Raw genomic sequence first — 25455 nt, 5'->3', positions numbered from 1 at the left:
AAGACTTTTTATAAAAATTAAGAATATGTCAATACGACATTGACATTTTTTCAAACTGGAAGTTGCTTATATCTCGAGTAATATTGGAATTAAACGTATAATATTTGGACTCATTTTAAAAGATTTTTCACGACGATTACAAATATGTCAAAATTGACGTTGACATTCTTAACCGGAAGTTGACCATAACTTCATTAATATTGAAGATAAATATGTCGTGTTTGTACTCATTTTAAAGAATTTTTTATGAAGATTATAAATATCTCAAAATTGAGGTTGACATTTTAAACCTAAATTTAGTTATCATATAATAGAAGTTTTATAACTGAAGTTTATCTAGTGTTAGTCACTTTTCCGCACTTTCTTTTTATTTTTAACGTGTTTTTAGGTCATTTCACATTGATTAATCGTCGATTTTTAAGCCACATGATTTTTTAATTTTTCCCAAGTTTCTTAATATTTCTTTTGTTAAAAAAGAGCATTCTTAAATTTTAACCTCTAAACTTGTAACACTTCGTCCTTAATTTCATTTTACAACTTTTTAAACTTTAATTTTGTAAATTAGTAACTAATAATCTGATTTCGACTTTGATATGTGACATTTTTTAACAAAACAAAAAGAAATGATAAGAAACTTGTAAAATGGATAAGATGAGAGATGTTAATCTATTTGTAGAGTCTTTAAAGATGGCCAAGGGCCGAAACTGGTTAGACTTAAATTCTATATGAAACAAAAACTAGTTTAAAAGTACAAAAACAAAGTCTAGATTACTTTCTACAAAAATTTTTACACCAATCGTCATCATTTTGTCTCTAGTTTTAGTAATTAAATTTATGCCATGACTTACAGAAACACCCGGTATAATCGTAAAACGTAACGAGTGACCAAGTGGCTTCTGTGCTTGTGATAGCTGTCATCAGTGTTCTGTGATAAAAATGGACAGGCACCAAACAATTTTTAATAGTTTGAGCTTATCTATTCTGAGAAGTCTTATATTTTTAGAGAGATAAAACCGAAAATCCGGTTTTTCTCAACATTACTCATTTGTCGCTTAGTCAAGTGATGCAATAACGCGGTCCAATTATGTGCGCTACACAAAGGAACAACGCGTTATCATTGTGAAAACCCATTACAAATGTGTCAATAATTGGAAGAGTGATCAATACATTTGAAGAAACTGGGTCGATTATGGACAGTAAGTCTTTGTCGACGTACCCGCCGATCTCGCGAAAACATTGCTGCTGTAAACGAGAATGTCGTTGAAAATCCGGGAACATCAATTCGGCATCGTTCACTTCAAATTTCGAGAAGCACAACGCAACGAATTCCCACGAAGGATCTCCATCTTCATCCAAAGTGGTTCACACACTTTTTTTATTTAACACCCGTAACTGAGCATGAGGTAAAATCACCGGGAAGCGATAATAGAAAAACTGAAACACTCAAAAATCTATGTGAAGAAGTAACAAAACCCATTACTGCGCTTATAAATAAAGTATTTGAAAGTGGAGGATATCCATCTCATTTTAAGCAATCAGTACTCTAGAAAGGGAATACACACCGCTTCAAAACTATAGACCTATATGCTTAGTAACGACATTAAACAAGATATGCGAAAAAACTTTATCCAACAGAATCTAAAACTATGTTGAAAAGTTCAAGTTAATATCCCCCAAACAATTTGAATTTATAACGGGTGTATCTACTACCAATGCCATCACAAACCTTGGAAAGGGCATTCCAACATTAGCAATATTCTTGGATCTAATAAAGGTATTAGACTCACTAAACCATCAGAGATTGTTGAATGCTCTTGATACCATAGGAATAAGGGGTATAGCGAACACTCTATTTTGCAGTTATTTAACGGACCGAACGCAAACAGTCGAAGTTGATGATGTGCATAGTACTCAACAAACTATTAAAAATAACGTGCCTCAGGCACATCAGGCAGACTGCGTAGGAGACTACGACAACGGAACCAACAGGAGGAACGGATGAAATCTCGGACCGACCACAGCAACACACACATATATACAGTATGTCCCCGGATCGAGTTACAAAGAGGAGAAAAAAATTATTACTGATTTTTCAAACTTATCTCAGCATAAATAATGCGTCGGATATGTTCAAACCATTAAATTGCACGAACTTTATATTCTAACTATAGAAGTTAACTAATTATTGCTATTTTAATGTAAAAATTATACTTTTCCTAAATTAAAAATTTTTCAAGTTCAATTTACCAACCATAAAAGTTACAACTTATGTTAGTGAAAAATATACGGACAAATCAAATTATAATATGGCTAATTGAATAAAATATTTTAAATGTAAATATATGTAATAACACACTATGTAAGTAATAAATATTATTTATTTGTAACTGAACAAATCCTCATTCAAACAAATTCCCTCCCAATTCGGCACACATTTGAAGACGACTTCTAAATTCTTTATAAGAAGTACGAATTTCCACCAGTGGTAGAGATTTTATCGCTTTAATTATTCTTAGTTTTAATAGTTCTGCATCATCTTGTAATGCAGAACAATTAAACTGTAAACAACCAACCTCTGTAACCACCGATGCAGAAATGCCAAAAAATTTACATTTATCAGAAGTTATCTTACACAACACCAAAAACATTTTGGACGACCATGCGTTCTCTTGGCGTAATTGAAACTCCTTCCTCCCATAGCTTTGATTGTAATTCATTAGGTGCATATTTTGCCAATTCGCCCATTACTCTTGACGAATTAATCAAGAAATCAACATTGCTCACTATCAGTGATTCTGCTCTCGTCAATTCTCGGTTTTCCTTCACCATGTTAAATGAGCCTCAGGTTCGGGACGCTCTTGCAAAAACGCGCTCTACAAGTGTTGGTGCTGACGATGTTAGTGTTGGGCAACTCCTTCCCATCTTGGACATAATTACTCCACCATTACTTCATATCTTTAATTTCTCCATAGTCTTCAACCTTTCCTGCAATTTGGAAACAGGCCTGCGTTGTTCCCATTCCTAAGATTAAGTGCCCTACTCGCCTAAGTGATTTTCGGCCAATATCGATACTTTCCGTATTATCTAAGGCACTTGAACGCTTGGTGTACAATCAAGTGCAGGATTACCTTGATGAGCATAAACTAATTACAGACTATCAATCTAGTTTCCGACCAGGCCACAGTACCACATCGGCACTCATCAAGGTTACTGATGATATTAAGCGTAACTGTGACAATCGACGAATAACCTTGTTAGTTTTGCTGGACTTCAGCAAGGCATTTGATGCTGTGGATCATAGCCTACTGGTGTCGTCTCTGTCTGCTATGGGCTTTGCCCCTGAGTGCGTTACTTGGTTTAGGTCATACCTTTCTCAATGTTCCTTTTGTGTGCGTGACACTTCACCTTCTTCTTCTGTGTTTCAAAGTCATAGTGGTGTGCCTCAAGGAAGTGTATTGGGTCCATTACTCTTTTCAATTTTTATAAACAGTGTTACCAAAATTCATTTCATGCAATTATCACTTATATGCGGATGATCTTCAAATCTATACATCAACAACTGTGAATGAGCTCCCGGTGTCCATGTCGCGGCTTAATGACGATCTATCCAGGATACTTCACTGGTGTAAATGTTTTGGCCTGAGTTTGAATATTAAAAATATGAAAACCTTTAGTTGCAAAATTTTACACTTTCAATGATACGCAACTGATACTTCGTGACAATGTTTTACATTTCACCAATACGGTCAAAAACTTGGGGGTGACAATGGACTCAGCGCTGTCTTGGCGGTGTCAAATTCAGTCTGTCTGTAGGAAGGTCTATTTTTGTTTTCATTCTTTGCGTAAACTTGGTTGTTTCCTTTCCCTTGCTGTCCGTCGTAATCTTTGTTACTTATTAATACTGCCCCACATAGATTATGCTGATGCGGTATATCCCGACCTAGCAACTACCCTCCGTAACAAATTGGAAAGACTGCAGAACAATTGCCTACGCTTTATTTTTGACCTGGGTAAGTACGACCATGTGACGCAATATCGAAATCACCTTCGTATGTTGACTGTCGAAAATCGCAGATCCTTCCGTATATTGACTACATTATATAAAATACTTTCTTCTCGGACCCCAGTATACTTGTACGCGAACTTTCAATTCATGTCGTCTCGTGGTCTGCCTACTAGAGCACAGTCTGATATCTTACTCATATTTCCCATTCATCGCACCGAGAGATATCATGGATCTTTCACGGTGCAGGCTATAAAGCTTTGGAATAGTTTACCCACGGAAATACGCAACACTCGGAGTTTTCTAACATTTAAGGTCTGCTTAAGGGATTATCTATTAACACTGCAATTATTTAAATCTAACTCTTGATGTCACCTGCTTCTCATCTCTTTTCCTTTTTTTTTTCTTTTCTCTTTTTTTTTCCTCCTCTCTATCAACTGTACTTGTTGTGTTTCTTCTTTTCTTTTCCTTTTCCTCTGCTCTTTTTCTTCTTTTTACTTAAATGTTGAATTATTTAATAATGCCATATTGATTATTTTTTTTTTACGTACATTGCTGGTTGGGTCTTTTGGAAGACATCGCTCTTGGCAATAAACTGACCTTTTGTCAACATACACTATTGATTAATTCATTTATGTATACATATATATTATTTTTCTCTTGTATAAGCTATGTGGCAATAAACTTATTATTATTATTATAAACAATTTGTTTCAATCGTCCCCAAAAATAAATATCCATAATTGTAAGATCAGGACTACGTGCTGGCCATCAAATAGGACCATTTCGTTCAATCCATTTTTGACGAAATTGTAAATTTAACCATTTGGCACAATGTGTGAATGGTAAGCTGGGCAATTGTCTTGCTGAAAGTACATTGACCGTATAAAATTTAAGGGTAATTGGATTTACATCGCTCCAATAACCACACTGCTGGGAAGAAATAATGACATTTGTGGAAAAGCTGTCTGCCTCTTTATGGATAATATAGAACCCGTTTCCAATTTTTTTTTCATCAGTTTGCGAGCCCCACATGAGATATTCTTGTGTCCGGATATTTTTGCTGGAATTTTTGTATAACTACACGAAAACATGATTCATTAGTATTTTGTATGATTCACCAGTATTTAGTACTGTACCATAGCACAGTACTAGAGTTTTATGGTTTCTATGGTTACATATCATAAATTGAACTTCAATTTCAATTTAGAAAAAAGTCCAATTTTAACATAAAAATTGGAATAATTAGTTAACTTTTATAGTTAGAGTATAAAATTCATGCGATTTAGTAGTTTGAACATATCCGACGCATTATTTATGCTGAGATACGTTTGAAAAATCAGTAACAAAAATTTTTGTCCTCTTTGTAACTCGATCCGGGGACATACTGTATATATGTTACTGTATCCTGTATATATATATGTACCCAAACCCTCTACTCCCTCATCCATCTTTTGCCCTCAATCCCCTCTCCCAAAATCTGCTTCTTATCCATCGCCTCCTCTCTTAGCTCACTATACCCTCTCAGCACGTGTTCCGGCGTCTCCCAATCCTCTCCACACAGCCTACATCACCTCTACATATCGCCCACCCAGTACCTGTTCCTTCTCTCCTCATTGTTACAGCGGAATCTGGCCACCGATCTCTTCCCTTCATCATCCCTCACCATCAACAAATAGTTTGGCAGTTCCTCTGTCACTATTTCCCCATATATCTCCCTTCCCGTATCTGTGACCATCTTTTCTGCCTCTGTATGTCCCTGTTGTTATCTCTCAGTTCTCTCCACATTTCACCTCTCTTCACTCTTCTGTTTTCCCTCCCTATCTCTCTGTCCATATATCAGCCTCCTCTCCTTAATTTCCTTCCAGCACTCTCCCAGGATAACACTGTGCGGCCTTCCTTCTATCATTTCCTTGCAGTTTACTCCTCTTCTTCCAGCCTCCACCCTTACTGCATCCACCGTAACCTCCTCCCTCACTACACACCCTGGAGTGTCCCTTGCCAACCTTATTACCCATCTTCAATACCTTGTTTGTACATACTCCAGCAATCCTTGTTCTCTCCATCCCCATACTTCTGCTCCGTACATCATTGTGCTGCTCACCAAGCCCTCAAACATAACCTTTCTTTTTCCCACATCCCTCCCAAAAGTTCTTTCCCCCCATCCCCAAACCTGTCCCATCACACGTTAGGTTCGCTCTTTTTGCCATCGCCCTCATGTGCGACCCGATCTTTCACTTCCTCTATGTACCTCTATCTATATATTCCCTGCCATCTCCATTCCTCCTTTTTTCTTCTCCCCTCTTTGTAGAACTTCATGATATTTGTCTTCTCGACGTTTACCTCCAACACCTTCGCCTTAAAATATCTCTCCAGAGACCTCATCATCTGAAATTTTATATTTTTTAGGTTACCTATGTTTAGTTTCTTTGTTTATAGACCAAGCATTGATCGTTTACTAATTTTCTATCTAAAATTAGCCTGTACGAAGTGATGGTCTTATCCAAAACGTACTCCTCTTCTTGTCCTTACATCCAGAATACTCCTCGCTGTTATTCTATTAACAGGTGGTCTATTTGGGTATTTGTAGCTCCATCTAATGATATTTAACTTGATTTATGTTCTTATGTGGGAATAATGTTAGCCTTACAATCATATTCCTGCTTGTAAGAAATGATGTTAAGAACTCACTTTACATCAAGGACTGGATATCTCCGGTAGACATGACTCAGTAAAAGACTTAAGAAACCAGATCAATAAAGAGACATGGCTATCAAGATACTTAAGAGAGATTCATAAAATTTGCATAAGATCATTATTCAATTTTATTTAAAATAGCAAAGAGACATATAAATAACAAATTTGCAGGAGTTGTACTCCTACAATTTGACTTTCAAAGGCGTATAAGTAATAGAACAAACAAAGTTTTAATGAACCATTTTGTGTAGGATATCTATGTACTATAGTATACGAGAAAATAAAAACTTCTTACCTTTTTTACTACTTCCCTTGCGGATAATGGAACGGTTAAAGTTCTTTTAAGATACATCTCAGAAAATGAATAGGTTGTTAGGTAACTATTTTCGTAAACCCCAATAAGTGGTCTTTCCCATCTACCACCACAACTACATGAAATTTCAAGATTCGCTTCATAAACGCAACTTTCACTTGGGCAATTTATTAATTTAACATCGATCATATAATCGGTTTCATTAATCCAAATCTTTTCGCTTCCTTCCGCCATACTAAAATAACCATTGCTGCAATCCATTGTTAATTTACAATTTGGAGAGTGATTTTTACAAATCGCCGTACGTAAAGAAAACGTTGTTATTTGGGTCGGAAGAGACCGACAATATATTTTAAAGTCATCATTAGTATTTACCGTACATTTATTTGTAATCTTCTCTGATATATTTCCGATTATCTCTATATAATTCGGAGCAAACTGAATTTCTGGTATTTGACACGTTCCATTGATTTCTATCGCTGTATGTAATTGATTGTGCCCTTCAGTTTGAAGATAAATTGGTAAAAGAACTCGACTATTTAGATTTTCTAATGGTTCATAATTTATTGTAATTTCTCTTTCCTGGTCCCATCCAAGTTTGAACTGTATACATGTTCCGTTTGGTAATTCCACAAAACGAGATTCTTTATCAGTCATAAAGTAGGAAAAAGGTTGTGAATTAGAGCTTAATTTTACCATAACAATTTTTGGCGTAGTTTGTGGATTTTTTATTTTTAAAACATATGAATCTTTCACGTTTAATTCATCCACGCGAAGATTGACTATTTTTTTTGAAAATATTATACTAGGTTCTGTTGAAAAAACCGTGGCTTTAACGCAAGGAACTTTTTGTGGCACATTAATAAGTTTGGAATCGTCATCAATCTCATTACTTGCACACAGATAATAATCGACTAGTTGTGTTATTGTGTCATATCTTAATGGTGGCCCTAAGATTCCATTTAAAGTAATCGGAAGAAAAAACCATGTTGACATAGCTTCCGTTGGATAGAAGTGAATATAAAAAGTTTTTGATTCGTTCGGAAGAAAATTTGCTAATGTAACATCGTTTTTATCAAATAATTGATTTGACTGAGTTACTTTGAATTCAGGGTATTCTTCTAAATCGAAATTAACGAAGGTTTCTGCTGCACATTTATTTTTTATTGTAAATTTAATAATAGCAAAACTACTGGAGGATATTTTTGGAAATAAAATCACATTTGGATCTATTCGAATATCTGGATAAACAACGTTTCCTTTAACAGAAATTTCATATTTTTTATCTGCATCGTTTACAACCATTAGTGTTATTGATCCTTCAAAACTAACGCATTTTGGACACAAAACTGCTACTATAATAGCAAACAAACAATTTGGTTTTATCGCCACTTCCATTGGAGTTATTTTAATCCAAGCCGGTTTTAAATTACTCCGATCGAGTTTACAACCAACTGTAAAATTGCTTAAATTTTTTATTAAAATTTCTTTAAAAGACCATGTTTGTAGTGATAAATTCTCAAAATTGACTTCCTTCGTTATTAAATCCAAATCTCCGGTGCCAAAGTTATCACAAGATATCACAAAAAGTTGAGGAGAACAATCTCCCGATACAAATTTTGCAATACAAGTTGTGGGCCCTTCAACTTCCGGTATATAAGTAACTACAGATTTTAATGTTTTTCCAATATCCACAACACCTTCTAATGGTTGTATTATAAAGTTCGGTTCGTTAATAATCCAATAGAACTTAACCGATATGTTTAAATCGTTGATTAATTGAATATATTGCGTAGTATATTCTCTTTGAAAATCAATCTGATTTGTACTCAATCTAAGAATTCTCGGTATTACATTTATCAAAACCGGAACTGGTATCATCATACTTTCATTGAATATTAAATCTAGATTCGCTGCATAATAACCAACAGTTCCGGAATTGTATACCAATTTTACTTCAATACAGGAATTACCTTGTAATACATAACGATTTTCTCTTATGCAACCAATATTTGCTTTATCTGAACGAATGTACAGGCGGACTGGAAATTGGTTCATATTGTGAATTTGTAAAGGAAAAATTAAATTGTGATTTGCTGCTATCTACAAAAATATTAATTATATTAATAGAAACATATATGTATATATTTATGCACTAGAATTTGTTCTTAGCGTACATTTTAACGTAAAATATATGATTTTGAAAATTGTAGCTTTTTTCGCAGCTTGATGAAAAGACTTTAAAACAGCTAAATGGATTTCAACATGGTATCGATGGAATTATACCTTGTATAGCATGGAAACAGTTTTTTAATATAACAAATGGCGTTGTGGTGTGTTGTGAGAGCATTGAGTGTATATTCATCGTCATCGGTATTAGTATTAGTCTTCTTTCCTGATTCTTACGTTTTACAGCTTTGTTTAAAATCCCAGAACTGTGCATAACAGTCCCTAACGGTTATAAAATCTCGACATAGTGAGGTACAATGATTTAAAGAAGTCACTTGCTACTGTGTACTTAACTATCTTCAACTCATGACTGTGGATATTTAAGTTTCTCCACTTCTTCCTCAGTTTTGTAATTAAAGGTATAGAAAACGATAGCTATAGAAACTGAAATAAATCTATGACAGAAAATCTATAATTGGTTTGCATGTGTTAACTGAGCAGTTTTATAATTTAAAGTTTGAAGAAGGAAAAACCTTTGTGCAGAAATGACGAAGGTAATAATGGCGTTGCCGGAAAAATACAAACATTTTATATCGGCATGGGAAAGTTTACCAAATGATGAGCAAAATTTAAATAATTTAATATCGAGACTACCAACAAAAGAACAAAGAGTAGGAAGAGAAGATAACTTTATAGCTTTAGTAACGAGGAAGGAAGGAAAGAAATGTTTTGCCTATGGTAAAGAAGGGCACCTACAGGCTCAATGTAGGAGGGCAATTAAATGTTTCTATTGCAAGAAAAAAGGGCATGGAATCAAGGATTGTTACTAAAGGAAAAAAAAGGGGAGATGAAAACAAAGAAAGAAAACAAAAACATAGAAAAAACATAGCAATAGTGTTAGAGCACAGGTTTTGCAATTCATGTGTGCAGGGAAAGCAACATAAAGAAATTTTTAAAATGAGCTTATCGAGATTAGACAAGATAGGTGAAATTATTCATGTGGATTTGTGTGGTACAATGGAGGAGTTTTCGTTTGGTGGTTCAAAATATATGTTTCTCTTAAGGGGGTAGCGGACTAAAAAAATCGATTTTTTTTATTATTTATTTTAATAGGTACACATCTCAAGATTGCCTGTTTAAATTTTTAGCAAGAAATTCGAAAAAATAACAAAGATACAGGGTATTACATCTTATCGCTACATTATAAAAATAATCCTAAACAAACCAATTAATTTAAGAGAATAAAGTGGAACTAGTTATTAAAACCGGTGGTATGTGCGACTATCGCCAATGCAAGTACTTGATTTTATTAGCTAAAAGTCACAGTTGCGTAAATCACATCTTTTGAAGTTTTACTTCTGATTAGTTCAGTTCTGTGTACGCAATTGTTGTAGTGTTGTGTTCGTGTTCATACATGTTCATTGTGTAAGTAATCATTTAATAATCTTTATATAATTTTGAAATATATTATAATACAATAATTTTAAATTGTGTTATAATTTATAATAAGTTATAATAAGGTCTCAATCTACTAGTGTTGTTCAACAATTGTCGACTAATGTCAAATTGTTAATTGTCAGTTACATGAGGAATTATCATGGACAAGAAAGGGAAAAGGCACCAAATTGGGCAGCAAACATGGAGAGCTGATAGAAAACGACGAAAGTCGGGTCCAGCAAACCGATATTAGATGGATAAAGCTTCAAATATTAGCACATGTATCCCAGTTATAGCGCACTATTCAGAGCGAAAAAGGATTGCTATCCCGAAAAAGGTGGAATAATCGTAACAGAGACATCAGCAGAAGTTAAACTGTAGCAGCTGTTGGACCACACCTCAAAACGTCTTTGCGTATACCTGCAAGATGTATTTGATAATTTAACCATAGTGGAAAGAGAAAACGTAGAAATCATATATTATATAAATGGGGCTGTGATGGATCCAAACAAGCACAGTACAAACAAAAACACCCATCTGTTACAGATTCTGATGCCAACGTCTTTCAAGGTTCTGTGGTACCCTTAAAGATGGTATACAACGGAAATAAATTAGTGTGGCTCAATCCGGACATAGATGACAGCTGTCTTCCTATTTATAAATTCAAGATTGTTTCATTTAAATGATGTACGGTTACTTGATTATGCCCCTCTTTGTTAAAATCAATAAGCTGCAAGGACTGAACTGCTAAGAAAATTCACGTTATGGTGTCGCAAATCTGGACATACGAAACATTGTCGGAAGATTAGTGTAAAAACATTATATGTACAATATATGGAAAGGGAGATAAACATCGCTGCGAAAATTACAGAGAGATCTTATTGCTATGCATATCTTATAAAGTCTTGAATAAGATCATAAAGTCCCAGATGAAACCCTATGCGGAAGATGTAATCGGAGAATATCAAGGTACGTAACTACGTAACTACGGACATAATATTCAGCGAAGCAGGTTTTAGAAAAATGCTGGACATATAACGTAGTACACGAGGTATTTGTAGAGTTTAAATAGGCATACGACAATATTGGCAATATCACCAAAACTCATCCAATCCGATGTGGACATCCACTTCATACGAAGCTTCCAAACGCTTCCGTGCTAAAGCAGGGAAATGGCCTTGCATCTACACATTTTAATTTGGTTTTGGACTACAACATAAGAAAACTCTCAGTTGATGCCATATCTTTGGTTATCTTATCTACTCTTTAAATTGTCTCAGATGTTGCTTACTTCGAGGACATAAACATAATGGCACCATCACATCAAGTCGCTATAGAAGTGTTAACTACTCAATGTGACAGCAGGGCTACGTATCAATGGCGATAAAACGAAAGTCATGGTGTAATTACGGGAAACGCGTTGAACGAACAGGATCTAATGATAGCGGCCAGTAGTATTGAGAAGATGAATAACTTCATATATCTAGGAGCCAAACTCTATGAGGACGGCAATAAAATCAACGAAATCAAGATACGTATAATAGCAAATAAAACACACTTCTAATCATCAAATGCACAGACGTCCGCATAGAGACAAAGCTGCGCATGTACAACACTAATCAGAATAGTGCTCTGGCAGTGTTTGCATACATCCGGAGAAATGGTGGAGGGAAGGAGGCCAGTCGGAGAGCCGAGAAGGCGCTGGAAGGAGTCAGACGATGAGGATAGCAGGTCGCTGAAATTTACGATGTGGAGAACGCCATAGCTGAACTGGGAGGATTTGAGACAATGCATATGGGAGGCCCGACTCGAGCTGTACCGCCATTGATTAAATTAATGAATTGTCGAAAAATTTGGGCATACGAAACATATGTGAGTGTAAGTTTCCTAAGATATGATTAAAATCGTTGAGCATAATGTGAGATAACGATTCCTAGTTAATAACAGTACCATTAAAAAAGTATACTCCAAGAAAGCTGGAAGAAATAATGCCGTACTGAACATTAAACCCATATTTCTCCACTGTTCAACATGATCTGGGTTGTGTTCTTATCGCGCAGCCATGGCATGCGAATTCGTCTATATCAAAGAGATTTAACCGGCGTTGATAGTAATGATTAAGTAAATTCAGTTTTCCCGAATGTTGTCAGAGCGGTAGAACATTCATCGTTCCAGCGAACAGAGGAAAAGAAAAACGACGAAATAAAAAAGAAAGAAAACCAGAAGGTGAAGAAAGTATGTTAGATAAAATAATGTCATGATGGTAAACAAAATGACACTAATTAAAGAAGTAAGATAGGAACAGCGAACCTATCACGAGGAGATGAGTTTAATAAAATAAGAATATCAAAGAATTAAGGAAGACAAAGTGGAGATAATGAAACAAGTTTGTAGACTATCAAGAGGCAGTAGAGAAAAGAGCATGAAGAAATAATCTGGTCAAAGATGAGAAGAAGATCAAAAAAATGAGGCGGCTGGATAATTAATGACAACTCACGGTAAAGAAAACAGCATGGCGTGTGGAGATGAATGGTAAGACACAAGAACTAATACAAACATTATAAATGTAATGTATGTAATCAATTTGAGTTTAAGGAGTAGTACTCTGTAGATTTGATTGTACGTTATGGCACCATTGAACATGACAGAAGTGACGATAACGAAACATTTTGCAATACTTTGCAATCGACTTGAAGAAATGTAAGGGAGTAATAGGAAAAATTAGAGAAGATAAGAAGCTAAGTAGCAATGGCAGAAGGCTGTTTGAAGCGTACGTGGACATCGAGCTGGTGTTAACTAAAGTATAAGTGAAAGATACGCGGATGAAGAGGGGATTTAAGATTGGGAAATGAACAAAGGTGGAAATAAGCGAAGGCGATTATGATCCAATGTTACTTAAGTCGAATCTGAAGTGGTTAGAGATACAGTTATAATTAGATAATCATCTTAACTACTTAACAATAATAACATACTTATGAATTGTTTAGATCATTAGAAAATGTTGCAACTCAAGCTAATTTATAGGAAAATATCGTTGGATAAAAGATGGCTTGTTAGCGCAGAATACAAACTACCTCTATATAAATAACTCCATCTTAAGAGCTATAACTAATAAAAGTAATTTTGAAGATATTCAACATTTCTGGTTGAATGGGTTACGTTCACCATGGTATATACCTAACGTTAATACTATCCACTACGACATAGAGATATACAATACATCGTGTTATATTCTAAAACTACCAGAATTGCAACGATCTCTTTGCCGAAGAATATCATTGGTTTGCAAACGAGAAGACGTTCAAATTGAATTGAAAAATTCGTTTCGTAGGGAGTTTCCAGAGAAAGAGTGAGTAGCATACAACCTAACGGAGACTAAGCTTTCCATTTTGAAAATTATTGGGAATTCTAAAAATTGAAATCAATGCAATAAACCTTTGTTAATTAGAAAATTTTCACTTTTATACAATCCTACAGTAAATCATGCAGATTTGAGATCTCTTAATTGTAATAACTAAAACTTGCTACAAACATAAGCATATTTTTGTACCATAGGTGGATATTTTTTAATGGACTAAAACCATTAGTGAGTGTATCAAAATCTTGAGTGAAATGTTTGAAAGTGGATGAAATAGAGTTCTTGTTTAAATTCTTGAAAGATACCACTGCTTAAGTATATTACTTTATAGAGACTAACTTGGCAAGATTAATAATTGTGAATTGTTGGCTTATGAATCATGTAAATTATAATGCTTATTAATGGGGTATTTATTAGAAGACTTTATGGAGCAGCAAAATAATTGGAATAAATTAATACAACAGAGGATACAAGAGATCAACAGATTGGAAGAGCTTACCCAGGTAGTGCGGGAGGCAACACTGAAAAGGGAGTGTGTACGTAGGGGGGACAAAGTGGGGAGGAACGACTGGTATGATGGCGAGTGCAAGAAGGCGAAGAGGGAGGCGAGAAGGAGGTTGAGGCTGTGGAGACGGGGGAAGATAGGGGTGGATAGATATAGGGAAGCCAGGAGAGAATACAGAGAGTTATGCAGTAGAAAGAAAACAGAATTGAGGGAGAAGGAGGCGGCAGAGATTAGGGGGATAACAAGGGAAGGGGAGGTCAGGAGGTATCTGAAAAAAGGAAAGAAGGGTAGGGAGACGATAACCAGCGAAATACACATGACAGAATGGAAGAGTTACTTTATGGGATTATTGGGAGGGGTTGAAACGAGGCTAACGGGGTTGGGAGGATATGAGGGAGATGGGGGAGAGGAGATAGCAGAAGAGGAGATGGAGGCGGTGCTTAGGAGATTGAAGAAGGGAAAGGCGCCAGGTGAAGATGGGATACATAACGAAGCATGGTTGGAAGCATCAAGGGTGGTGCGAGTGAAGTTGTTGGAGGGGATGAATATCGTATGGAGAGCGGGTGGGATTCCGGAGGGATGGAAAGTGGGAGTAATTTGCCCAGTATATACAAAGGGTAATAAGGGAAGTGTAGAGAGCTATAGGGAAATTAACCTACTAGACTCGGCATACAAGATATACACGAAGATACTGCTGGGAAGATTGGAGGAGGAGATGGAGTTGGGGGGAATTTTACCGGATGGGCAGGCAGGCTTTCGGAAGGGAAGGGGAGCAATCGACAACGTGTATGTGTTGAAGCATTTGGCAGATAGAGAGCTGGATAAGAAGGGAGGGAAATTGTACGCCCTGTTTATAGATTTAAAGGCGGCTTTTGATAAGGTGGATAGGGGGAAGTTGTGGGAGGAGATGGGGAGGAGGGGGATAACGGAACACCTAATTGCTAGAGTGAAGGAAATATACATGGAGACGATGGCTAGGATAAAAGTGGGAGATAAGCTGAGCGACGTGTTCTGGACTACGAAGGGACTGAGGCAGGGATGTCCGCTGAGCCCAAGTCTGTTTGCACTGTATACGGCGGACCTGGAGGAAAGATTGGGCAAGGGGCAGATGGGAGGATTGGTGGTGGGAGGTAGAAAGGTGCATATGTTAGCATACGCGGATGACATCGTGGTCATGGCGAGAGAAGCGGTGGAGATGAAGGAGATGATAAAGACATTGGAAAGATATTTTAGGGGGAAGGGGCTGGAAGTGAATGTGGGGAAGACAAGGATGATGAAGTTTTGTAAGGGAGGGAGAAAAAGAACAGAAAACTGGAGATGGGAGGGAAAGGAGATCGAGGAGGTTAGGGAGTATACTTACTTGGGGTATGTGTTTAGGGAGGATAACAGGGAGGGGCCGCATGTGATAGCTATGGCAAAAAAGGCGAATAAGGTGATGGGACAAGTATGGGGTTGGGGGAAGAGAGTCTTTGGAAGGAATGTGGCAGCGAGGAAGATTATGTTTGAAGGTCTGGTTAGCAGTGTGATGATGTATGGGGCAGAGGTATGGGGATGGAGGGAGCAGGGACCGCTGGAGGACGTGCAGGCTAGATATTGGAGATGGGTGCTTGGGGTGGCGAGAGAAACACCGGGGTATATAGTGAGGGAAGAGGTAAAGGTGGATAAGGTCAGGGTGGAGGCGGGCAGGAGGGCAGTGAAATATGAAGAAAGAATAAAAGGGAGGCCAAGCTGCGGGATCCTGGGGGAGTGTTGGAGGGAAATTAGAGAGGGAAAGGTCAGATATGGGAAAGGACACAGAGACAACTATTATAGACGAGCGGGCTACTCGGTAACGGAGATAAATAGTAGACGAAGGGTGGGTAGGGAGATGTGGAGGGAGTTGAGAGACAGGGACCGAGATGTGCAGAGACAGGAAAGAAGGACACAAATAAAAGTGGGAAGGTATAACGAAAGATACAGGGACATAATTACGGAGGGGCTGCCTAGATACTTGTTATTGGAAAGAGATGAGGAAGGGAAAAAGTTGGTGGCTAGGTTCCGTTGTGGAAACGAGGAGAGAGCCAACAAATACTGGATGGCCGATGAGGAGAGGTGGTGTAGGCTGTGCAGGGAGGAATCGGAAACGTTAGAACACATGCTGAATGGGTGCAGTGAGTTGAGGGAGGAGGAGATGGACCGAAGGCAGATCTTAGGAGAGGGGGGAGAAGGGAAACGATGGATGAGAATGGTGATGGGGGTGAGGAGACAAAGGGATGGGTGAGGGGATGGTTGGGCCGAGGAGCCGAGGGCGTGGAAATGGAGGAAGAGGGTAGAGAGTGAAAGTAATATTTGAATAATGTAAAGAATTGTAAACAATTACTGTATACAATAAACTCTTAATTAATAAATATACTTTCGAATCAAATATTTAGAAAGTGTATGTGTTAGGTGTCTTTGTGCAAACAATGTCTAACAATACTAACAAATTTGCATAACAAGACTAACATAATTTGACTTGAATGAGGCTGATGCCAAGTTCTGTTAGTGTGGAATATTTCTTTGTCACTTACGATAGGTAAACAATTAAAACCGTACTCATTAAAAAGATTGTACTTACCACACCGCAATAACCCCAAAGGTGATAAAAGTGATTATACAAGTGATAAAATTACAAGGTATAAATATCTTGATTTTACGTTAAAAAGTTCTCTTAAACTCATTAAGTATTACATCAATTTGGTTATTAATACTTACCGAACCAGTTTTAACACATTGTGGTTGGGCAAAAATATTTTTCATTTGCGAGGGTGTTAAAGGAATAAAATGTCGAAATTTACACGGAGTTTTAGTTTCCGATTCCTGTATATTATCTTCTAATCCAATACACATCAATTCTGCTTTTGGTGTAACTGAATAGTCTGTAGATTTCCTATTAAGTGGTTTCGGCTTCTTTAAAGTACTCTGTATGTATTTATTATAATAACTTTGGTTTTGTTTACGAAAATCTCTCGCACTTTCAGTGCACTCGTATGATGGATCAAGTGGTGGTACGTATCTAGGTACTTTAGCAAACATTGTACAACACCTGAAAATAAATTAATTAAATTAAGACTGGGAGAAATTAGAAAGATTATTACGCAGTTTTTGCTCTCCATGGTCTCAAAGACCTTTGATTTTCGTTTGGCAACGCAACCAAATCATCGCAATCACGATCTAAGCGTTTTTTAACATCAACTGTTATTGCTTTTGTGTTATGAAACGACGAACTAAATTTCAAATCGTGACAGTATTTTCCAACATCTCTAATATAATTCGGATCTAATCCTTTGTTAATTTCCGGTTTCGGGTGAGCTGTTAAGCATCTCACGACAAGTATTACATTTATAGAAATCTCCCCAATTACTTTCGGCTGTTCCTCTTTTGGCAAATCATAATACAACAAATCAAAAACAAGTTTTGAAGTAATCATTCCCAATTGTTGAGGAATAATTGTCACGGCGATTTGTTTTGACTCTAACGCATTTAAATAAAACGAAGCAGACTCTAAATTCACAAAAGGTATTTTTCGGTATCGTAATATAATGGGAAGGTTTGCCGATAAATTTCGTAATTCTAAAACTCTTATTTCCGTCTTTTGTAGGTATAGGTTTGGTAGACATATTTCGTCGGGAATTATTTTAACTGAAGCTGTTTCTGCAACCCCACATAGATGCAATCGAATCATATCTTTTTCAGTGATTTCATGAGATTTAGAATAAGACATTGCTTCCATATCACTTAATTCCTGGTCGTCTCCAGTATTAGTAGTAGTATCTAAAAAAATATCCGTTAACAACCCAGTCTCATCCGAGACCAGAGCAGTTTACATCCATTTTCAACTTAATTTACTTACTACTAGGCATTGTAAAACTGCATAAAGTAGCTATTGAAGATAAACTTGCTCTGTAACAATAGGAAGTTGCCGGAGTTTTTGTATAAAGATCCGCTACAGATTATATAAAATAATGATTCAAACAATTAATTTTTATTTTCACAACAACTTACGCCCAATGAAGTTTTGTTGTAAATATCTACATCTGATTTTGTGTACGACCAAAGTACAAAAATAATACAATTTCTTGGATATACCTTCTTTAAACATAGGAGAAAACCTGAAAAATTATCTCAAATGCAAACTTTTAACAGAAAATTATTTCAAAAGAATTATTTTTTACGTTATGAAAAACGGTTTTGTTTCTTGTGGTTGCATAACACCGTCAATGGGAGATAGTTTAAAATGGTGCACGTCTGGATTGCGAATTTGTAATTCTTCTAAACTCTAAAAAGTAATTGTTTCATTAATTTTTCATTATTGATTTTAAACCATAAAAGGAAACAGCGATATCGACGGGTTACTAGTAAAACCAGAACACTTCATTTTTTTACTTAATTAATGACTTACGTACTATGTGTACACTATATTCTGTAACGACGAGATAAGTACATCACGAACCGAAATAATATGCGCAACAGAAATAGACATAGATTAAGATTTTAAATAAATTGGAACTCTGCTAGTGAGCTAATAACTTTTGCTACAAGCGCGAATATAGTTGTCAATTCAATACTATTTCCACAAGAACAAACGTAAAGCTATCTACATATCGCAAGATGGACCACCTGTTAATAGATAGTGTTCTGGACGTAAGGATCAGAAGAGCGACATATAAATATAGAATAAGTGAACGATCAATACACAATAGTCTAAAACAAGGAAAATTGAACATAAGTAACCTAAGTAAGAAATTTTGAGAAAGATGGATAAAAAAAATAGATAAATTAAAAAATAGATTACTGGAAATAATCTCGAACACAAACAACATTAATGGAAATAAGAATGGAATTCTTCAAAGTGACAGAAAAAAGGAAAATAAAACCATGGTTCAACAAAGAATGCAGCTAACAGCAACGTAAGTGTTCTTTCTAATCTAACTAGCATGATTTCATATCACACATAGTAGATTCAATTGAAAGTTTAATCTATATTTTATCTCAGTAAAGTTGTTAATGACAAGAAGTGTATTAATTTTGAAAAAAATGCTTCTGAACACGAATCCATTGCTGAAAACATTAAAACATATTTACAGTCTGATGGTTCTGAGATAAAGCGATAAAGATTATGTGTCTGATATAGAAGATGATGTGTGAACAGTGAGTGATTTAAAAATGATAACCGCGGATTATGCCGTGCGTATATTAAATCGCTGTTTGACTTTTCAGATGCCATGTTTTTACCTTCTTCAGATACAGGTTCATGTGACAATATCGGTTGAAAGTTAACAATATATCTATACTCTAGTAACTAATTATTAATTAATTTATGAATTAATAACTATTAGCTAATTGCCGCGGTCAGTGTGAAGCGGAAGAGCTTTTCATCGAAGGAAGTTTGTCCTTTACTATGGGCAATGCTTTCAGTAGTTTGCTGATTGTCTCATGTCTCACCACGATTTCGTCCTTTTTTAGTCGCCTGGCTATCTATTCCGTTACACCTAAAGCAAAAGATAGCCAGATGAAACTTGTTGTCTCCAGGTTCTTCGCCGTGTTAATTCGTTGAATATCCTTAGAAGTATAACAAGTCTTCAAGAGTCCGTCCGTTAGAAGTCGGTCCTGGTTACTGATACATCAAGGAATGGTAGCTAGTTGTCCTTTTCTTCCTCCATGGTGAACTTTTTTGATTGCGATAAGACAGAAATACCTAGCAGAAGCAGCCACTACCACTAGAGAGGCCGTAGAAATTTATCGTGATAAGAACATCAACAGTGAGGGTGGTATGGAACAGTGCAAAACCCGGAAGCGCTGGGTTCCAACTTAGATAATATGGTTACTAGCATTCTTCAAAGATATACGCAAATGTTTGAAGTAAAAAAAAGTTCAGATTCGGTTCTAAAGCTTACACTTCATATTTCACATTCCAAAGCTCTTCGTACAGCTCCAAAAAGCTGTTCGAAGACATGGCAGAAAACGAAAAAAAAACATAGAAATTCTCAGTACAGAAACGTAATCGTTAACAATAGCCAAGGAAAGTAAATAAGTGTAAATTAGCGGTTTACAATAGTATCATTTATGCAGTTGAAATATCTGGCGATAAACATCACTAGCAATAGGGACCAGAAAGAAGAAATCAGACCACAAACCACAAGAGCAACGATAGCAACGGTGATATGGAGGTAATAGGAGGAACAGAGACTTACAAACCAAATGTAAAAGGAGGATCTATAAGACGATAATAACATATGCTATTGAGCAATTACTGGTCATGTTTTGCTATACCGCATAAGAAGCGAAAACATCAGGGAAAATTATGAAGCATAGTCAGATGGGCGCACGAGTGTCGGAGAAAATGGAGAGACCATGCCGCGAGAATGAAAGAACACAGTTTGCCGAATTTCTTCGGAGAAGAAAAACTACAGGGGACCAAACCTCCTGGGAGTTCTCCAAAGAGGTGATACGATAGCTAGACTTCAGGATACCTGTCAGGATTTCTGAACTGTTGAAGAAAAACAGGGCCGAGCCTATTATAAAGAATAGAAAATGAAGAAAAAGGTTATGCATTTTGATAATCCACAAACTTGAGTCCAAATATGTTACGACAGTTGAGGAATAATCGGAATCCTATTTTGGAAATGGCCTACTCTAGCTTCAGAATGACTTAGGATTTAGCGTATTTCCGTGGATTTGATGTTTATCTCTTTGGTCCAAGAATTTAGCGTAGGCGTCAATTCTACTTGCAGTCTTAATTGCGTGATATAAAAAAAATGATGTTATCGACTTGGAATTAGCAGAAACACACAATGCACAATGTCTGGAAACTTTTCTTCTATCAATAAACTCACATTAATAGGTATTCATTTCATTGTTTGGGCGGTGATATACAGGATATTTCATAATATATGCGCAGGAAATTTTAACACCCTTTATCTCGAAAATGGTACATTTTAGAGGGTAAGTTGATAGAAACTTTTTTTCAAATTTTTGGACAAGTTATCACATCCTGAACTCCTGCACAAATATTATGAAGCACCCTAAATTTATTAAGTCAACTATAATCAGATTCCAATTTTTTTTACTTTCACTAAAACTTCTTAACCCATTTAGTCCCACTGGTGTGAAAAAGCACCAGCGTTGTTAAAATTATTTTACAGCCATATATTTCCAGATTTGAAGGTGCTAGCTGTTTGTACGATAACACTATAAGGTTGTTAGGCTATACATATCAAAATATTTCATAATTTTTGCTATTTAAACCATATTTGCATCAATTCTTTTCTATTGAAAATTTCTGTACAAAATATACAATGGAAATTAAACTATTTTTAGTGCACAAAATTCTTTAAAATTTTGACATTTGCAAGTTTTTAGTGCATACTTTCCTCATATATATCTTGAAACGCGAAATAAAAATTTGAATTCTTAAAATACGACTTGGAACATTAATTAAAGCTAAGGTTTGTTCCAGTTTCATCGTTTCAGTTTTAAATGTTAATTAAAAATCCGTATTACAGCTTAAACGATGTTTTATTTTAAATGTTTTTTAGTATCGGTGCTACACGTGTTTCGCCTAAATAGGGATCTACAGGCACGACTACAAGAAGATCAACATAACAGTAAAATTAGTGTTTACATAGATATTAGGAATAAAATAAGTATTAAGTAAGAATAATTACCGTCAGTACAGCTATAGATTCATAAAAATAGGGAGAAAAACAAAATCGGAACAGCGACATCAAAATGTGTTAACCACAGTTTAAATTCTAGACTTTTTATGAGTCTATAGCTGTACTGACGGTAATTATTCTTACTTAATACTTATTTTATTCCGAATATCTATGTAAACACTAATTTTACTGTTATGTTGATCTTCTTGTATGATGAGATATAAGGATTACATCATCTTTCGTATTATCAGAAACCAGTTTAGACGCATTTATTCGGTGAATTCCCCAGAAATGGTCGTTTATGGACATAGTGCGTCAATATATTATGTGTAGTAAGTTTAGCGTTCATTTACATAAAGAGTGCTTTGCGAAGTATCACAATAAGTGATTATACTGTTCATCCCATTATACTGTTCATCCCATGATTATACTGTTCATCCCATTGGTGCGTTTTTGCACCAATTTTAGTATAAATATTTTTTATATTAAACTTCATACTAAAGTTGGTATTTGTTAATGTTATGTTGTATCAATATTATTATTTATTTATGACTAATTTATTACTTTGTTAATAAATGATAATCAAAATATATTTGTGTTGTTGTTCATTTATCTTAACAATGGTGCATTTTTGCACCATCTCATACCTCATAACTCATAACACAATTTTTTTTCAAACGCCTGTGTACATTTTTACACTTTTCATTCCATCTTATCTCAAGAAAAATTATACAAAACCGATTTTTTTAAATATGCGTGGGACTAAACGGGTTAATGTGTGATAAACTCCTCTCATTTCCGCTTGCAAGTTTCAGCCTTCCTTTAACATAGTTCGCGTTATTCAATACACGCTTGTTTCTTTTGGGTTTATTGTTTTCATCTGAAGACGGTACGTATCTTGTATCGGACATTCCAACGGCAAATGCTTCCTTGGCTAACTGATACGAGATACTTAAAAATATTATTGTTAGCTATTGCATACATCTTATTGAATGATGAGACGAATTAGCAAAATAAGGCGAAAACACTGCGAATTATTAATTATAAATGACTTAGAAAGTGAAAATGAAATATAGGTTACAAGAACTTTCCATTTTTTTCCAAACCACCTGTATTTAGAGAGAAACCAGTTTTATTTATGTGTTCTTATTGATGTTCAATAAACTTTTTCTACAAACCTAACGTTTATCTTTCAACCTGATCTTTTAAATGTGTTTAAAATATTTATTCCTCAAAACTATCTTGTTAGTTTACACATTTCCTGAATCTAGCACTGCGTTGAGATGCAAAAATACTTGATATAGAGATTATCGACGTGATTCGAAAATCATAATAGATTCAAAAACTTGATCGAATAAATAAAATAATTAAGTGTTAACATACAAGGCTCATATTATGATATTCTCCATCTGTTGCAAACATACAATCTCCAGCACTATAATTACGTATCATCAAATATTGGGATGATTTCAGTCCATAATAAGTAGGTGTAAAATAGATTAAAGTAAATTGTTTTGAAGCCCAATAATGGATCGCTTCCAATCTTGGAATAATAACCGTCGCCGTAATTGGAATAATCAACATTTTATCGCATTTTATTACCAATGTGTAATTTAAAGGACCAATACTTAATGGAATTATTTTTATTTTTATTTCAAATTTCGATTTTGCCTTAAAAAATTAAAAAAGATTGTTATTTTTCTATTTAATTTTACAAATGATGTAATACTTATAATTACCATCACAATTCCTTTCGGGGGTTCAAGTACAATATGTCCTCTAGTTTTAGAAATGTCAATATGAAAAGGAGCTAAAGAATGACCATCATTTGTAAGGGTTAGGACGCGTTGAGTTGAAAGCACATTTTCGTCGATAACGCCAAAATCAAAACTTGGTGGGTTAAAAGAAATTTTAGCGCAGGTCAATATTCTAAAAAATTCAATAAAATTATCTTTTAATTTATGAAATGTGTTATTTTGTTTTAAGATGAACGTATTATAAGTAGTCTCAAAACAAAACCACATTATTATTTATTCCATCTTACATGATAACATCATAAACAACTTTTTCGTTATTAATACCAATTATAATTGTAAATTTTAAATTATTTATATCGACATTTGGTACACACACTTTTCTCAATAACTTCCGTCCTGGTTTTAACATAATTCCACCACCAGCTGTTACATTGATTTGCTTAAAAGTTATTGAACCTAAATTAATTTTTTAATAACAATTCTTATTCTTACCTTAGGAGTAGATAATATCCTAATGAATGCGTCGACTTTTCCTTCATTTTTAAAACAGATTTTACCTTGAATTGTCTTCCCAGCGTAAGCATTTTTAAAACACAATCTGGCCGGAGATATTCTCACATTCTCAATTAATAAAGATGATTTCTCTTCTTCTATTGTATCAATAGAATCATACGGTTCCATTTGTTATTCATAAAAGAATAAATTAAACATATAAATCAAAGCACACAAAGACAATGTCATTGAAAAAATATTTAAATCACTTGTCAGTGAAAATTCGTTTTACAGGATTTATTTTTATCGAGAATATTATAACATAATAAAGCAAGAAAAAGTCGAAAAAATGTTTAAATATAACTCAAAACTTAATGGGATAAGTTGAATTTGAAATGAACCAGTTTACTAATATTAAAATCTGTAATTGAGGATAAATAAAATTTTTAACTTTTTGAACCTTAAATGATCTTTATTTAACTAAATTGCAAGAATGCGTGTTTTTCGATGATAGAACGCGTCTATTACATTCCTCTTCGGTTTTCTGGAAATTAATACCAATGAAAATAGTCTTTAGGATTAAGATCCGATGAACAAGAAAGCAATTCAATACGATCTCTTTCAGCAATTCAATGTCCAGGAAATACCCCATGTGGACAACCCTGAACATTTACATCAAATGAACTGGAGTTCTTGAAACCATATCTGATTCAAATTGACTTCTCACAATCAGTGCAGGTATAATTGCATTTTTAAGTAAAGAAATGCCCAATTAACTGAGTACCCACTAAAGCCGACCATAATACAACTTTTGTGGTCTTTGAGTAAGGTTTTCATTCATCGAGTGGGTATTTACATTATTCAAATACCTTGATGACCTGATTACGTGTTGTTTGATATGTATGTTCCTAGGCGTTCTTTTGTTGTTCGAAAAGAATTGAAACTGTGGATTACAGATAATATTAAATATTTAATAAAACTTCGTGATAAAGCCTACAATAAATTCAAGAGAACTAAAAGTACCGCCAGTTTTAATTATTATAAGCAA

The 25455-nt window shown here is 35.1% G+C and overlaps 1 protein-coding gene across 1 annotated transcript in view; it reads right to left on the bottom strand.

Annotated features, from left to right (window-relative positions):
- The window catches only part of LOC111414590 (cilia and flagella-associated protein 47-like), a 30526-nt gene extending 5887 nt beyond the window's left edge, over positions 1–24639 (bottom strand). The window contains exons 1-10 of the mRNA XM_023045979.2: positions 24408–24639; positions 24203–24354; positions 23898–24087; positions 23542–23829; positions 18676–18779; positions 18506–18612; positions 18354–18446; positions 17599–18274; positions 17216–17546; positions 6996–9116 (exon numbers count right to left, since the gene is read on the bottom strand). Of these exons, the coding sequence (XP_022901747.2) occupies positions 6996–9116; positions 17216–17546; positions 17599–18274; positions 18354–18446; positions 18506–18612; positions 18676–18779; positions 23542–23829; positions 23898–24087; positions 24203–24354; positions 24408–24596 (4251 nt within the window). The 5' untranslated portion in view covers positions 24597–24639. The remainder of the gene's footprint in view (positions 1–6995; positions 9117–17215; positions 17547–17598; positions 18275–18353; positions 18447–18505; positions 18613–18675; positions 18780–23541; positions 23830–23897; positions 24088–24202; positions 24355–24407) is intronic.
- Positions 24640–25455: the final 816 nt, after the last annotated feature.

The sequence above is a fragment of the Onthophagus taurus genome, chromosome 6 (genome assembly GCF_036711975.1).
Source record: "Onthophagus taurus isolate NC chromosome 6, IU_Otau_3.0, whole genome shotgun sequence".
Lineage (NCBI taxonomy): Eukaryota > Metazoa > Arthropoda > Insecta > Coleoptera > Scarabaeidae > Onthophagus > Onthophagus taurus.
This window is presented reverse-complemented; position numbering and strand designations above follow the sequence as displayed.